The sequence below is a fragment of the Procambarus clarkii genome, chromosome 27 (assembly GCF_040958095.1).
Source record: "Procambarus clarkii isolate CNS0578487 chromosome 27, FALCON_Pclarkii_2.0, whole genome shotgun sequence".
NCBI classification, from domain to species: Eukaryota; Metazoa; Arthropoda; class Malacostraca; order Decapoda; family Cambaridae; genus Procambarus; species Procambarus clarkii.
The window spans coordinates 4,875,844-4,893,731 of NC_091176.1; the positions used below are offsets into that span (position 1 = coordinate 4,875,844).

Consider the following 17,888-nt stretch of genomic DNA (forward strand, 5'->3'; position numbering starts at 1 on the left):
GCTGCCCTGAGGAACACCAATGTTGATGGGTAGGGTGGGAGAAATTGTATTATTCACAGAAACATACTGGAGCCTGTCAGTAAGATAAGATTTGAGGTATTGCAGGGAGTGTCCTCTGACTCCATAATGATGTAATTTAAGAAGAAGGTTTTGATGGTTGACAGTGTCAAAAGCCTTACGCAGGTCCACAAATAACCCAACAGGAAACTCCTTTTTATCAAGAGCTGTGTGAATTAAGTTAATCATACTAATAAGTGCATCGTTAGTGCTCTTTTTGGGTCTGAAGCCATATTGACAAGAGCTAAGTATATTGTGTTTGGCTAGAAAAGAGTAAAGCTGCTTGTAGATTAGTTTTTCAAATATTTTTGACAAGTTTGGCAGGATTGATATAGGTCTGTAGTTGTTAACATCAGTGAGATCACCACATTTGTGGACAGTGGTTACTCTTGCTTTTTTTTAGAATGTCAGGAAAGGTTTGGAGTTCAAGTGACTTGTTGAAGAGCAAAGCAATAGCAGGGGCTAGAGATCTGGAGGCTTTTTTGTAAATTAAAGTTGGTATCTCCTCGAGGGCACCAGACTTGGTTTTAAGGGAAAGGATTATTTCATTGACATCAGTGGAACTAGTAGGCTTTAGGTACAGAGACTGTGGATAGTTACCTGTAAGATAGTCCTTAACATCAGTACAGGAAGATGGAATATCATTTGCAAGGGATGACCCAATGGAAGAGAAGAACCTATTGAACTCAATAGCAGAATCAGAGGCTGAAAGCTGACCAGCGTTATTGGAAAGGAGTGTTGGTTTGTTATTTAAAATCTTCTTTGATCCCAATATTTGTGAAATTGTGCTCCAAGTTTTTTTAATGTTGCTCTTTATTTGGGTAAATTTATCTTCATAGTATTTAGTTTTGGCTCGTCTAATTATTTTAGATAGCAATAACGAGTAATTCTTTGAGAATTCTTTGGAGACTGTTCCTAGTCTATACTTCTTCTCAAGGTCGTGTTTTTTGTTAATGGATTTAAGTATTCCCTTTGTTAGCCAAGGATTGTTAAGTCTTTTGCTTGTGACTTGTTTTGTAAGCATAGGACAGTGGGTGTTATAAAGGTTAAGAGTTGTTTGAAGAAAAGATTGCACTGCTAGGTTGATGTCCCCTATGTTACCTAACTCCCCTATGATGGGGGTTGATGTCCCCTATGTTACCTAACTTCACTTCGTGAAGTGGCAACCTGTATTCCTCCCCCACACTGCGTATCCTCACCACTCCCACAGGTGAATCATTAAATTCCTTGGGGAGAATACTCCTGGTTACCATACTTATGTCAGCACCCGTATCTCGAAGCACGGCAACCTCCACTGGGTCTGACTTCCCAAACTTCACGTTGGCCCCGAAAACGAAGGGATGTTCACCCAACTTTATTTCCCAACCATTCACGTTGGGTCCACTATAATATGGGGTGTGAACAAACACTCTCTCCTCTTCCAACATTAGTCCTATATTCCTTTGGTGCTCCTCACACTCGCGGGCATAATGTAAATAAATAAATAAATAAATGTTTATTTAGGTAAGGTACATACATACAATAAATTTTTACAAAGATTGGTGGACTTATAGATAGAGCTAGTACACACAATGCCTAAAGCCACTATTACGCAAAGCGTTTCGGGCATGAAGGGAGTACCCTCTCCTATTTCTTTCGTTTGCCTGCTTTAAGAGTCATATCAGCTCTCCCTACTGATTCTCTGAGGTTCAGGAAGTCTATTGATATATGTGGCGACCAGACCGGCTGCCAGCTAAGGGAGAAAGTTACATTATAAGTTGTAAGTAAGGGGAAATTTGCGCCCTGATATAAAATGAAAGAGTATCCCCTACTGCAGATATGACGTTTTGGAAGAGACACTAGCCGATCGCGGATTGGCCGACTTAGGTCGCGGGCGACCAATCAGGGCCCGCCGTGACGTCACCGAGTGCCCCGTGCGGCGCCAACGTCAGAGTTGACCTGACCGTGAAGGCGAGAGGACGCACCTCGGTCAGCTCTCAAGGATTTGAGGCTCTACAAGCCTTTCTTAGTGGATTGGAGCTTCTGGGAAGCAAAAAGGAACCAAGTTTATTGAGCAAAAGAGTGCCAAACTTGGAAAATATTCGGCGACGACGCTGGGCGGCGACGCTGGACATTGAGGGCCTGGAAAGGTGTGGCGGGCAGGCCTAGCTGTGACCGGGTCACATCCACTGAGGGTTTTGGAAGGACGACACCGTTCCTAGGACAAGGAGCAACGCCTTGTGGAAGGGGCGAGTGTGGGAAAATAGTGATTAGCTCAGTGCCCATCGATGAACCAGGATTGGGGTAGCTGAATCTCAGGGATTGGAACGGCGACGACGCGAAGGCTCCACGACACCTGAGGACCTGTGGAACGTTCCTGGATCGTCAAGGATCGGCTCAGGAAGCGTGGGAACCTCACACCATCGAGGGACAGGCGTCGTGAGCCAGGAATGTAAGGTAGATCATTTTCCCTCCCATTATCCCTTGTGTGAGTAGGCTAGTTAGGCCACAATATTTACTTATGTATGTGGCAATAGGACATTAATACTTTAGTAGTAGAATAGGCTGCAAGGCAGCTTGTGTCCAGGACTGTCAGAGGGGACAGTGTGTATGGATGGCAGGACAGTGAAGAAGAGGTGCCGACGTGGTGAAGAGGCCCTCCTGTGAGAGAGTGTGGGACTCCTGTCTTTCTGCCCAGTTGAAGCAGTGTTGGAGGTCGTGGAAGAAGAGGCTGACGATCTCCAGACTTATTATCCTTATTTTCATATTCATGTATTACTTGTGATTGTATATGTGTTCATGTAATTTGCGTCAGTAAATTCACACATTTTATCATTGTGTTTAAGTGTGCCTCCATTATAATATTTCTCTGAGCATACACGAAGGTTATTATAGTACCACCTAGGGAACACTACGTTCTCTATAGAGGTTCTTATTGCCTGGAGAGTGGTAAAAAACAGCACAGACTTATATAAAAGTGTGCCCTTAGCCATCCGATCAGTATCAGTGCCTGAATGGTGGCAACTAGTAACGTAGTGGCTAGAGAGAGGTAAAGCCACACAGACCTTCCTGGGAGAGTACCCTGGGCCGACAGTCTAGTAGCAGATCTATGGGAGTAGCAATCTTCTGGCTACACACAATATATAATACACCCACTGAACTGCATTGCTGGGGTGCAAATATAATAACCCAGCTGGCGACCTTGTTAAGAAGAAGATAGAGAAGACAGGCGGGAAAGGAGTTCCTGCAACCTTTTGTCTGGCAGGCAAGACTCAGGGAGGTTATGGTTATAAGGTAAGCCTGAGTCTTCCTTCACTCTTCCACGGGTCTAGGCCGGAACTGTTAACAGTAGTTTCCCCGTGTTTGACTGAAGGGCTTCCAGGGTGAATCAGTGGCACCCGCTTTTGTGGTGGAAGCAAAGACCTGCGGGGGTGGGCATTGTTGGTCCTCTCCTGTGTGACCAAGGAGACTCCGGTGAATCCCGGGAGTCGGAGGGGCTGAGTACTCGGCCTTTTGAGTCCCTAGCAGCTGAGTGCTGGTAAAGCCCCGGCCCACCTCCACGTGACAGTATTAAGCGTAACCTATAATATATAATAGCTATATGACCACTCCTATATCTTCAGGTTCGGCCGAAACTTTACCATAACATATAATATTGACTACATATACAGTACGTTGTAATCAGCCCTAAACCCCGCGTATTAGTGGTTTTATATAATTTACATTGTGTACGTATAAGTAAATGACTGCGTCGTTTTTTAAATGTATATGTTTTATGTTTAGTTTAGTTCATATATTATGCACCCTATACCCATCTTGTGGGCGGTAGTGGAAAGGGTTACAGAGGCACATAATGGGCTCAGGTACTCTGAATCTGAAAATACAGGAAAAGATGCCTGTGGGGCGAGCCTTGAAGTGGGGACAGAAGAAGATAAGGGGGGTGGGTGAGAGGAGGAAGAATTGTAGGAGAAAAAGTGCCAGGGCTAAACCCAGCTGCGTGTCGTTTGGTTGCGGCATTCGAGGCAGGGACTCGTCGGGTGTTTCAGCGACAACAACAGGGACATCACAAAACTCACAACATCGCAGTGATTGGCTCAAGAGCGTCAGGGCTGAACTTTTACGGATGGTTTGTGCTGGTTGTTGAGAGCTGAATATGTAATGATGGTGGATGCTGGGTGTTGAGAGCTAAAGTTTATCGAAATACAGAGTTAGGAGGAGGATCATGGATGGTAGAGAAGAGGTCATGAGTGTGTCGTGGTCGTCTGAGAGTGTGTAGGAGAAAATCAATGTGTTGTTCATGATAAGTGAGTAGTCTATCAATTTGTCTGTCTGATAAAGTTTTCCAGTAGACATTTAGGGCAGGAATGTTCGTACTTTCATGGAGACTTTGACTGGTAATAAACTCTTGCAATCGGGTGTTGAGTACTCATCTTAGTGCTCTATTCTGTATTCTTTGAAGCTTTAGTTTGTTAGTAGTTGCAGATAAAGAAAGAGCTAGTGGAGCATATGTTAGGAGAGGCCTAATAAGTGCTTTGTAAAGGTGCATTTTTGTGTCAGGTTTTGCAAATCAAAGTCTGTACAGTTTTTCCATGGCTAGAAGAGCTATTGCATGTTTCTGTGTAATGTGTGTGTGAAAGAGTAATTGTCGATCAAATGTGAGTCCAAGGACTGTGGAGGAGGGAGACACAGAGATATAAGTAGGATTTGGAGTGTATGAATAGAGCTTAAGAGGAATAGGGCGAATAGTTCTTTTACAAAAAAAGTAGGTGATTTGGGATTTGGTGGAGTTGGTTTTGATACGCCATTTATACTCCCATTCAGTGACAACATCAAGTTCTGTTTGTGCTCTGTTTGTTAGTGTATCAATGGTGTTGCTGGTGACAAGGTGAGAGACATCATCGGCATAGCATATGGTTAATGAAGTGTGATGAACAGGATCAGGAATGTCGTTGATGTATAGGATGTAGAGTGTTGGGGCAAGAACAGAGCCTTGGGGAACGCCGGCATGTAAGTTGAAGTAGTCAGAGTGCTGTCGGAGGAACTTAATTCTCATTGTCCTATTGTCTAAGTAGTTAGAGAGAAGTTTGGTGGTGATAAGAGGAAGATTAAAGTTGTTGCATAGTTTGAATTTTAGGCCGTCATGCCAAACAGTGTCAAAGGCCTTCTCAACGTCCTTAGTGATGAGTGCAGTCTTAAGTCTTTGGTGCTGATTGATACTGAGGTAGTTGATCATGATGTTTAAGGTGTCGTGAGTGGACCGGTGAGGCCGAAATCCAAACTGTTTGTTAGTGAGTAAGTCACTGTGTTCTAGGTGGGTTCTAAGTCTCTGGTTGATCAGCCTTTCAAAGACTTTGCCAAGTGTCTCTAGAAGGCTGATGGGTCTGTAGTTCTTTGGGTCAGTGTGGGGTTTCCCAGGTTTTGGAATAAGAACGGCTGTGGCAGACTTAAAGTTGAGAGGGAAGTATCCAGAGGCAAGGGAGGCGTTGAATAGGTTAGTGATAGCAGTAATGATAGAAGCAGGGAGTTGTCTAAGATGGATATGTCCAATGCCAGACGCACCAGGGGCTCTACGACGAGTGCCCATGAGAGCTGTCTTGACATCAGCTAGAGTTAGGGGAGTCTGTAGTTCAGTGTTTGTATTGAGATTGTCAAGGTGGATGAGGTCGTCTGGTGTAGTTGCGTGTCTATTTTGGTGTATCCAGTCTTCGATTGCTTCGGTGTTATGGCGGGCAAATGGTTCAGGAGGATGTGGGTGAAAGATTTGTTCCCAGTGGTGTTTAAAAATGTTGAGTACTACATCAGGATCAGTGACTTTGTTGTTATTATGAAGAAGGTATTTAAACGGTGTGAGTTGATCCTTGTAAGCGTTTGATTTGTTTCCAGAATTCTAGAGGTGTCAGTTTTCTGTGTTGTTCTGCTTGTTCTATGAGGTGTTTCCAATGTTTTGTGTGATCTTCATCTAGGCTGTTAAGGATGTGGTTTTTTTAATGCTGTTAGGTCCCATAGTATTTGTCCATGACGATGCATGTTTTGTAAGAATCTAGTGTGATAGCACGCTAAGAGGCGTTTTGAGCGAATGGAGGGGGGTGAAAGTGAAATGTGGTTTGTGTGTTGTTTTAGGAATGGAGATGTTTGCTGCATGAATGATGGTATCTTGTATGTTGCGTGCTTGTGTGTCGATGTCAGAGTGATGTTTGTCATTGTATTCATAAGTGAGATCAGTGTCATCAATGTGTTTTTTTTTTTTTTTTTTTTTAGATATATACAAGAGTTGTTACATTCTTGTACAGCCACTAGTACGCGTAGCGTTTCGGGCAAGTCCTTAATCCTATGGTCCCTGGAATACGATCCCCTGCCGCGAAGAATCGTTTTTTCATCCAAGTACACATTTTACTGTTGCGTTAAACAGAGGCTACAGTTAAGGAATTGCGCCCAGTAAATCCTCCCCGGCCAGGATACTAACCCATGACATAGCGCTCGCGGAACGCCAGGCGAGTGTCTTACCACTACACCACGGAGACTGCTAAACAAACAACTGTGTTGTTTGAACATGTCCCAGTTTGCCCTAAGGTATGAGAATTGAGGAGTACTGGGGATGAGAATAGGATTTATGGAGACTGAGAATTAAGGGAATATGATCAGAGCCCGTAATGGGCCCTGGTGAAATGAAGTGTTGCAAGTTGCTGCCATGTCTGTTAGTGAATATGAGATCAGGCCTGCCAGAACCTGTATGTGTGAAAGAAGTGGGGAAGTCAGGGCCAAGAAAGAATAGACTTTAGGGACTGTTCAGGGACTGAACCCCACAATTCATTTAGCTAAGCAAGTTACAATCTTGATGATCTAGTTACAAAATTCAGTATAAGTCGTCACATCAACAATGGGTTCGAGATCGACCACAAGTACAGTTTCCAAATTAAGCAAGTGACATATGTGGAGAGTTTTATGTAAGTAACAATTACTACAATGATTGATGACCTTTGCATTACGAGCCGCTAAGGGCAGACTATAGACGTCGTGGCCTCGGAATGTCTTCGTAAGAGAATTCGAATTTATCTAAAAAATTGTCAACCTAGACGGGCGGGTTCCTGCGTCTATACCGCTATCAATAAGTTTAACTGGTTTTATTTTAGCGTTCAGAGTATCATTTTCACATTTAAAAAAGAGTCACGTTTAACCACGACGATGATATGATTGATCGATGAAATGTTGAACTTGGTTGTTTAAAAGGTTGTGGTTACCCTAGGCAGTGAGAGCCAAATTGAGAGTGCCTTAAATTTGGTGGCTGATAAAATAAACAGGTGCAAGATGGCGGGTGTTGGGGATGTTCGGGAACGGGATAGCAGTTCACCCTCACCTGTCGACACCCCAGATAATCCCGATGAGATCAAAGACAGGGCTGCCTTGGAGGAAGAGGCAAGTCTAGTCTATCTTTTGTCCAAAGGAAATTTGACTAGCAGTCATAATATTCGAACAATTGACGTTGTTATGATTGGTGGTTTCTGAGGCTTTGTTGACATTCGGGTCCTGCACACTCGTATTTAGTACCCCAGCGGCGCCCCCAGAGATGGCACCTTGTTGTGGCACTGGTAGAGTGGGGGAGGCGCGTAGGGCGCCGGGGGCAGGGGAGAAGACGGTGAGGTGAGTGAGAATGGCGGCTCTTGAGGTAAGGCAAGGTTTGGGGTGTTGGCCTCGGCTTGGCACTTACTCTGGCCCTTCAGGCAGGTACCAGTCTGCTGCTCTGCCGTCTCTGGCCAGTGGTCTCTCCTGTGGCTCAGGTCTCTGGCCAGTGGTCTCTCCTGTGGCTCAGGTCTCTGGCCAGTGGTCTCTCCTGTGGCTCAGGTCTCTGGCCAGTGGTCTCTCCTGTGGCTCAGGTCTGTGGCCAGTGGTCTCTCCTGTGGCTCGGGTCTCTGGCCAGTGGTCTCCTGTGGCTCAGGTCTCTGGCCAGTGGTCTCTCCTGTGGCTCGGGTCTCTGGCCAGTGGTCTCTCCTGTGGCTCGGGTCTCTGGCCAGTGGTCTATCCTGTGGCTCGGGTCTCTGGTCTATCCTGTGGCTCTGGGTTGTGTGGCCAGTGGTCTATCCTGTGGCTCTGGGTTGTGTGGCCAGTGGTCTATCCTGTGGCTCTGGGTTGTGTGGCCAGTGGTCTATCCTGTGGCTCTGGGTTGTGTGGCCAGTGGTCTATTCTGTGGCTCGGGTCTCTGGCCAGTGGTCTATCCTGTGGCTCTGGGTTGTGTGGCCAGTGGTCTATCCTGTGGCTCGGGTCTCTGGCCAGTGGTCTCTCCTGTGGCTCGGGTCTCTGGCCAGTGGTCTATCCTGTGGCTCAGGTCTCTGGTCAGTGGTCTCTCCTGTGGCTCTGGGGTGTGTGGCCAGTGGTCTTGCCTGTGACTCTTGGGTGGTCTGTAGTCAGTACACGTACTTCTACCTGTGGATTTGTGGCCAGTACATGTAGTTCCACCCATGGCTCTGGGGTGTGTGGCCAGTACGCGTAGTTCCACCTGTGGCTCTGGGGTGTGTGGCCAGTACGCGTAGTTCCACCCATGGCTCTGGGGTGTGTGGCCAGTACACGTAGTTCCACCTGTGGCTCTGGGGTGTGTGGCCAGTACGCGTAGTTCCACCTGTGGCTCTAGGGTGCGTGGATCTGAGGGGGGGAGGAGGGGGAGGGGTCTAGGCCTACCTTGAGGTTACCTTGAGGTGATTCCGGGGCTTAGTGACCCCGTGGCCCAGTCATCGACCAGGCCTCCTGGTTGCTGGACTGGTCAACCAGGCTGTTGGACGCGGCTGCTCGCAGCCTGACGTATGAGTCACAGCCTGGTTGATCAGGTATCCTTTGGAGGTGTTTGTCAAGTTCTCTCTCTCTTGAACACTGAGGAATCGGTCAGTTATGCCCCTTATGTGAAGTGGAAGCGTATTGAACAGTCTTGGGCCTCTGATGTTGATAGAGTTCTCCCTCAGAGTACCTGTTGCACCTCTGCTTTTCAATGGGGGTATTCTGCACATCCTGCCATGCTTTCTGGTCTCATGTGATGTTATTTCTGTGTGCAGGTTTGGGACCAGCCCCTCTATTATTTTCCCACATGTAAATTATTATGTATCTCTCCCGCCTGCGCTCAAGAGAATACAGATTTAGGCTCTTTAGTCGGTCCCAATAGTTTAGATGCTTTACTGAGTGGATTCTAGCAGTAAAGGATCTCTGCACGGCCACCTGTTACTCTTGACTAAGTTCTGTATTATCATGCTAGCTTAATGCCTTTTCCATCATAATTGCCTTTTATTGCTACTCTTGAATATGTAGCCATTAGTCATGAGTGCTAATCTGACATCCTTGACAAGTGGTTGTATCTGATGCTCTTGTATCTAACCTGTGATATGTCTACTGCTCTGGTATCTTTAACCAGTGGTCATGTCTACTGCTCTGGTATCTTTAACCAGTGGTCATGTCTACTGCTCTGGTATCTTTAACCAGTGGTCATGTCTACTGCTCTGGTATCTTTAACCAGTGGTCATGTCTACTTCTCTGGTATCTTTAACCAGTGGTCATGTCTTCTGCTCTGGTATCTTTAACCAGTGGTCATGTCTTCTGCTCTGGTATCTTTTAACCAGTGGTCATGTCTACTGCTCTGGTATCTTTTAACCAGTGGTCATGTCTACTGCTCTGGTATCTTTTAACCAGTGGTCATGTCTTCTGCTCAGGTATCTTTAACCAGTGGTCATGTCTACTGCTCAGGTATCTTTAACCAGTGGTCATGTCTACTGCTCTGGTATCTTTAACCAGTGGTCATGTCTACTGCTCAGGTATCTTTAACCAGTGGTCATGTCTACTGCTCAGGTATCTTTTAACCAGTAGTCATGTCTACTGCTCTGGTATCTTTAACCAGTGGTCATGTCTACTTCTCTGGTATCTTTAACCAGTGGTCATGTCTTCTGCTCTGGTATCTTTAACCAGTGGTCATGTCTACTTCTCTGGTATCTTTAACCAGTGGTCATGTCTTCTGCTCTGGTATCTTTTAACCAGTGGTCATGTCTTCTGCTCTGGTATCTTTTAACCAGTGGTCATGTCTTCTGCTCTGGTATCTTTAACCAGTGGTCATGTCTTCTGCTCTGGTATCTTTTAACCAGTGGTCATGTCTACTGCTCAGGTATCTTTAACCAGTGGTCATGTCTACTGCTCTGGTATCTTTAACCAGTGGTCATGTCTACTGCTCAGGTATCTTTAACCAGTAGTCATGTCTACTGCTCTGGTATCTTTAACCAGTGGTCATGTCTACTTCTCTGGTATCTTTAACCAGTGGTCATGTCTTCTGCTCAGGTATCTTTAACCAGTGGTCATGTCTACTTCTCTGGTATCTTTAACCAGTGGTCATGTCTTCTGCTCTGGTATCTTTAACCAGTGGTCATGTCTACTGCTCTGGTATCTTTAACCAGTGGTCATGTCTACTGCTCTGGTATCTTTAACCAGTGGTCATATCTACTGCTCTGGTATCTTTAACCAGTGGTCATGTCTACTGCTCTGGTATCTTTAACCAGTGGTCATGTCTTCTGCTCAGGTATCTTTAACCAGTGGTCATGTCTACTTCTCTGGTATCTTTAACCAGTGGTCATGTCTTCTGCTCAGGTATCTTTAACCAGTGGTCATGTCTACTTCTCTGGTATCTTTAACCAGTGGTCATGTCTTCTGCTCTGGTATCTTTTAACCAGTGGTCATGTCTTCTGCTCTGGTATCTTTTAACCAGTGGTCATGTCTTCTGCTCTGGTATCTTTAACCAGTGGTCATGTCTACTGCTCTGGTATCTTTTAACCAGTAGTCATGTCTACTGCTCTGGTATCTTTAACCAGTGGTCATGTCTACTGCTCTGGTATCTTTAACCAGTGGTCATGTCTACTGCTCTGGTATCTTTAACCAGTGGTCATGTCTACTGCTCTGGTATCTTTAACCAGTGGTCATGTCTACTGCTCTGGTATCTTTAACCAGTGGTCATGTCTACTGCTCTGGTATCTTTAACCAGTGGTCATGTCTGCTGGTCTGGTAAAAAAAAAAAAATTAGTTTTCTAAATTTTTGTTTTTTCATATTTTTTATCAGCCGATTTGCATGAAACATGGCCACCTTACAGAACGTATGCCTCTCTGTAAAGAAGCAAATTTTGGAGGAAATTGGTTGAAGTCAATTTCAACCACAGGTGGCAGTGTTTGATCATATTTATTTTCAAGTAACATAAAATCTCGTCTCTTTCATTTTTTTTTTAATTTACATGAAATTTATACCTTATATGTAATGTTATATGCAACATTTATAAAACGCTTTATTCCTAAGTTCATTTATTGATTTTATAAATATTTGCAAACATGAAATATTGGCATGCATTTTTGGGGCACTTTGACTACTTGTAGTATTAGTAAAACTAAACATATTTTGGATAATTCTTTTTATAAAAATCCTTTATTATATGCTAATATGATATATGAGTGTCATAGAAATGATGTCATTTGAAACTTGTCGTTGTAGTTAATTATTGAAAATGTGTAAAATTCGTTGGAAAAACAGCAACAAAAACATCCCTCCCTTTCTGTTTAGGGTGAGATACTGAAACATAGAAAAGCTGCAGCTCTTCTTATATACAACTAGTAAAACAGTTTGGTTAAACAACATTTCCAAATCGCGTAATACGCCCCCGTAGCCAGTAGTCATGTCTGCTGGTCTGATTTCTTTAAGCACTTAACTGCACCAATCGAGTATTCTCGGTCGGCGGGAAACTGCGCCAACCAAGAAAACTCTTTTTTTTTTTTTTTCGGTACCAATTATAAATGTGTACGAGGTTGGTTGTGTACGAAATGGACTCATAGGACCTCCAGTGAGAGGCAGCCATCTTGGAAAAAATTCTCAGAATGCCCTAGGGCTGCTGGCTGGGTTAGTACTGAATGAGCAACCATGGGTGGTGCACGCGCCTCTGGCTCCCAAACACCTGTCCGACGCGGTGTTGAAAGATAACGCTCTGTCTGTGAAATTCAAACCTTATTGTTTGAAGAACATAAGGGTCATAATATTGGTGAAACTAGGCACAATAAGGACCTAACACAAAGGTCAGATGCAAGTGATACAGCGCCTATGAGGACGATACAGCAAGCATATCCAGTTGTAGCTCTGAGCATCACCCTTGAAATCCTATGCTATCTCCAATTTATTTAGATGATACATAGATGAATCTTTTTCTGCGTTCTGTGATGATGCATCTGATACAAATAGCAGTGTTAGCGGCTGCTAACACTGCTGATGAGCAGTGTTAGCAGCTTCCATGGTGGTGTTTTCCATAGATATTTTCAAGAATACCTGAATCTGTTCCTAACTGACAGACACTCTTTGAGGCAAGCTGAACCTCTTACTGTGTGGGACTATACAAAGCGATCTTTTCAAGACTACCTTACAAATTGATCTTTTCCAATAATCTTTTCAATACTACCTTATGCTTTACAAGCTTGGCTACATACAACCTACAAGTACTAAAGCCAAGGGTGTACAGGAGTGCATTATTTGCAAGCACACAGAATGAAGAAACAGAAAGCAAAAATTTATCTGTACCTGGTACACCGAGAGCGAAGTCGCACTGTGTACCATGGACTACTTCGTTGATTACTACTCACTTCCGAAGTACTCGTGAGAGCGAGTTACCTGGGAGCGCGCTAGAGCAATGAAATGTTTACACTCCCTTCACTTTGGTCACCTCAATTCTCATCATGGGTCTTTCATTTTGGTATCAATGTGTTTGCAATTGAATTCTCTACAGGACTAAATGCATATACACTCCAAAAGCCCGGCGTACCACCCACAGCAAACAAAGAAAGTGACATCGCGTTACCCTCGTGAGCGCTAATCAAGCACAATAAAATGTGTATACGCTTTTCAACTTTATATATATGGCATATAAGGTCCAAAACTGCGGCGTGCCCCTCCCACAGCCAAGTGCGAATGTTGGGCACAGTTTTTAACAGACGACGCAGCATTGCGGCGTCACCGGAAGTCCGTCTACTAAACGGATGACATAATGCTGAGTAGTCGCCGAGCGAAAGTGTTACTTGTGAGAGAGATCTGCGGCCCAGACGGCAATCCTCATTTCGCTAACCTCCCTCTCTGGATGAGCCAATCTGCAAGTCCTTCACACACATTATGTACAGGCAGTCAGGTCAGTGATTGACACTGCAGCACCTGTACTCACAAACCTATCACAACAATAGTGGAAAAAGCTTGAAGAAGCCCAAACTAATGCTATGAGAGCTGCTCTGTGAGCTCCTATGTGGACCAGGCTTGAAACTCCTAGACTGGAAACAGGTTTGCCCTCTTCAAGAAAGAATAACTCAAAGAACAGCTACGATTATCAGTAAAATAATTTTCCCCTGATGCAGTCCCAATACGACAGGCGTTGGTGGTTGGACTTGGCCAAAACAACGGAAACACTTGGGCTACCAGACCGGAAGACATCCTATACAGACTATAATTAAAAAGCATGATTCTGGACAGAGGAAGTGATCAACCACACCCAAACTACACTTTTTCCCCACCGGGGGAAGATCCTACCTTCAAAATAGTAATAGAAGGTCTTGTGATGAAAATGGCTGCCTTTGATCCAACAATCTCCTAAGTCGCATAATAGAAAAGCAAAAGAACAGCATAGCAGTAGCAGGAGCCACCCACATCTTCACAGACGGATCGGAGGACACAGAATATGAGTGCTGGCGCTGCTCTTTACACGGACAGCGAACAGGCATATTGGAGACGAGGACCAGTATCATCAACCCAAACTGAGCTGTTTGCCATACAACAGGCATATGTTATGTGCATATGTGATTGCACATAACACTCAAAATGCAATCATGTACACAGACTCAAAGGCTGCACTTCAAATATTAGGAAAAAAGCAGTGTTAAGACAACGTGGAAATAATTACCACCATTTTGTATCTTGGAGCAGTCGCTAAAGGCAAAGGACTCAACATAACTCCAAACTGGATCCCATCCCATGTTGGAATCCCATTAAATGAGAAAGGCGATGAAACTACTAAATTGGCAACTCGTCATCCAGTGATCCACAAAAGAATCCAACCCAGCCTAGATAGAGTACATAAAAACACTATCACCAAAAAGCTCGCACACCTCAACAAAGCCCATCTACACCAGAGAGTAGGTGAAGGTTTCACCTATGGTATCAATATGGTATCCCGGGTGATACCATATTGATACCTCTACAATATGGTATCTTCACTCCACTAAGTTAGACAGGTTAAATATTCCAAAAGGAATCCACAGGGAAATAGCAGTTAGGTTATATAGACTTCGTCTAGGTTACAGATACAACTCTGAAATTATTGAACCCAGAGAGTGGTAATGCATCTTCTGCCAAACAATCACAGAAAAGCCACTACAGTACTTCACTATCTCCTGGAATGTGAAGCAGCCAAGGTTCTTAGAAGAGCTTTAAGAGTCCTTGAATGTTGCAGTAACCACCCTGAAGTCAGAACAATCGTGGACATCTTCAAGAGAGAGCTGAACTGTTTTCTAAGAGAAGTTCCGGATCAGCCGGGCAGTGGAGAGTATTTGGGCCTGCGGGCCGCTCCAAGCAACAGCCTGGTGGACCAAACTCTCACAAGTCAAGCCTGGCCTTGGACCGGGCTTGGGGAGTAGAAGAACTCCCAGAACCCCATCAAGCAGGTATCAAGCAGGTATCAAGCCATCAACATTGCCACTCTTCCAGTAATGAAAAGTGTCCAGTAGCTGGACACCGTCATAAATACTGTCAAGCAGTATCCTCCCCCGCGGTAACAGCCACATAGTAAGGACTGACGATTTAAATGCGAGCACAGCATGCAGCATGTCCTTTCACGACCAAAGATCACATTCACTCCAAAAAAATCAACCACTTATGAGCTATTTATGCCTGTGCCACCTTTTTGGGTAGCTTAATCTTGATCAATCAATCAATCAATCAATCAATAAAATAGCATCATTTCCATCCCCACCCTGCTCGCTGTGCCAGGTAAGTCCACTACGGGCTCACCATAGCCAGTGCTACTTGGAACTTTTTGTTCCGGGTAGCTGAATCTATAATAATATCCCAACACCCCCTGATGACTCCTCCTCCAAATGCATGTAAGGATGCAGCAAATGTTTTATGAGATATATATTCCATTCTTATAAGATGCAGGGGCAGCTAGCCACTTGTGCCATAAATGCTTTATAAATTTGAGATATCAAAATAAACATGTGGTGCAATAAGTTCCTCAGCAAATAATGCTATGACAAATTAATGGAATTTTTTTTTAAAAACTTAAAAAGCCTATTTAAAGATACAGTAATGTAATTTCAGAAACAATTTTGTGTCATGTGAAACTTGTAGCCTGGTAATAACAAATGGGCAAATATCAAATGTTCATTTTATAACCAGAGTTTAACCCAAGGTGGAAGCATCATGAAAACCAGGGTGCCACATCTGGAATAAATAAACACTCACATAATCATAAAACTGATTGAATCATTATTCAATTCGTGGGCTGGGCAAGACATTTGGGCATGTTTCCTTACACCTGATGGCTCAGTCCCTCTAGAAGTAAACAAGTCCATGAGTTTGGTGACTGTTGTGGGCTGCATCCTTCATACAGCTAAGAGGACCTCGATAATCTTAAGAGGCTTCCTGTTACTGATATAGGGAAACCATGAAATTTGAACTTGATGTAGACATTTCAACCTTAATGATTTTATCTTTTCTTGCAGTTACAAAATATTCAAAACATCATCCACCTGACTAAGGAATACATTGATGACCTCAACTCTCGATTTGCTGGCTTCCAGCATCCTCCTTCCTTATATCTCACGGTAATATTGCATGTGCAACTGTTTCCTTACTTTACCAACGAATTAGGCTGATTTAATTTTTATTTAGACATATATTAATAGGTACAGTACAACCTCGATTCAACGTATCCTGATTCAATGAATCTCCGGCTAGTTCGCACACTTTTCAGGCCGGATTTACTCACCCAGTTCGACGAACAATGGTTCGCCGAAGCGGGGGATGTTCGGATTTGCTCACGATGTCGAGACAGAGTTCACAGACTGGTGGAAAACTTTCCCATTCTATCACAGATTGCAATTAATAATTCGCTCATGTGACAAGTTTGGTCACACAAGTGGACTACACAAGTGTACCGCACAACCCTGGGGGCCTCGTAGCCTGGTGGATAGCGCGCAGGATTCGTAATTCTGTGGCGCGGGTTCGATTCCCGCACGAGGCAGAAGCAAATGGGCAAAGTTTCTTTCACCCTGAATGCCCCTGTTACCTAGCAGTAAATAGGTACCTGGGAGTTAGTCAGCTGTCACGGGCTGCTTCCTGGGGGTGGAGGCCTAGTCGAGGACCGGGCCGCGGGGACACTAAAAAGCCCCGAAATCATCTCAAGATAACCTCAAGATAACAAGTGGTCCACAAGTGGTCCACAAGCTTACGATGTTGGGACAGAGTTCACAGAGTGGTGGAAAACTGTCTCATTCTATCACAGATTACAATTAATAATTCCTTCATAAGACAAATTGGATCACACAAGTGGACCACTCAACAAGTGAACCATATGAACCAAACACCAGCCAGAATGGTCGACACAACAAGTGAAGCATATTAACCAAATTCCAGCCAGTGGTCTACACAAGTGAACGACTGAGTTTCAATGATTTTCGTTCACTGATTTGTGGCACATGTACAGTATCTTTGTAAACTAATTTAGAGGCTGAAGCGTGAATAACTAACTAATGTGTTCAAATCTTCTATATACATTTTCTGTGATGAAACAAGATGAGTGAGGGTGGACAGATAAGGGAATACTGTACAGTAAACCTCTCTTTACAGTAAGGTTTCACTCGCTTTTGTCTGTGTCGTCATAGTTCAGTGACCCATGACTTTGAACATTTCAGATTAATATATCATTTCTAAAACTGGTGTTTTAATAACTCTTAATTATCCTAATTAAGCTAAACTAAATAAAACCAAAAATATACTGTAATATGACAGATATCTGCTATATGAGAAATATTCATGTTATTGGCGGCTCACAATTCCAGCGCGAGTGGACAGGTCTAATCCATGTGCACACAACACCATGCTTGTTTTGTTCGATTTCGTTGCCATAGTTCAGTGACTTACAGCTTCGAAATAATGAAATTAATAAATCAGTTCTAAAATAAGTATTTTTTATAGCTCTTATTATCATAATAATGTTGCTAAACTAAATATATAACCCAAAAATATATAATTTGATGTAAATCCAATATTTGAGAGAAATTTATGTTACTGGATCTGGCTTAAACACCAGCATACTGTAGGGTGTACGTATAGACCTAGTCTGCGTTCGTACAGTATGCACCCAGTGCCCTTAGCTTTGTCTGCGATTGACGTACAGTATTTAACCACTGGTGGAAGAATAATCGTGGAATTTACAAATTTTTTTACTACAGCTGTATTGATATACAACAAAATGTCTCAGGGGCTTACTAATGGGCCTTATTAATGCCAAAAGTGAAGCATTATTTTGCAAGAACTAGTAGCAGAAAATCAACCAGCACGAGCACAGCCGTACCCAGCACGAGAACAGCCGTACCCAGCACGAGAACAGCCGTACCCAACACAAGAACAGCTGTACCAAGCATGAGAACAGCCATACCCAGCACAAGAACAACAGTACCTAGCAAGAGAACAGCCGTACCCAGCATGAGCACAGCCGTACCCAGCACGAGTTTTAAGTGTATACATAGTGTTAAATTAAAGTTGCAATAATTTTAGTGTACAATGGTTTTCATAAACTGTATTGTAGTACTCAACATACAGC

The 17,888-nt window shown here is 43.8% G+C and overlaps 1 protein-coding gene across 1 annotated transcript in view; it reads left to right on the forward strand.

Moving 5' to 3' along the window:
* The first annotated feature begins 7,235 nt into the window (after positions 1-7,235).
* Positions 7,236-17,888, forward strand: part of LOC138369275 (raf homolog serine/threonine-protein kinase Raf-like) — a 43,085-nt gene continuing 32,432 nt past the window's right edge. Inside the window, exons 1-2 of the mRNA XM_069332289.1 lie at positions 7,236-7,449; positions 15,787-15,888. Coding sequence (XP_069188390.1) covers positions 7,342-7,449; positions 15,787-15,888 — 210 coding nt within the window. The 5' untranslated portion in view covers positions 7,236-7,341. The remainder of the gene's footprint in view (positions 7,450-15,786; positions 15,889-17,888) is intronic.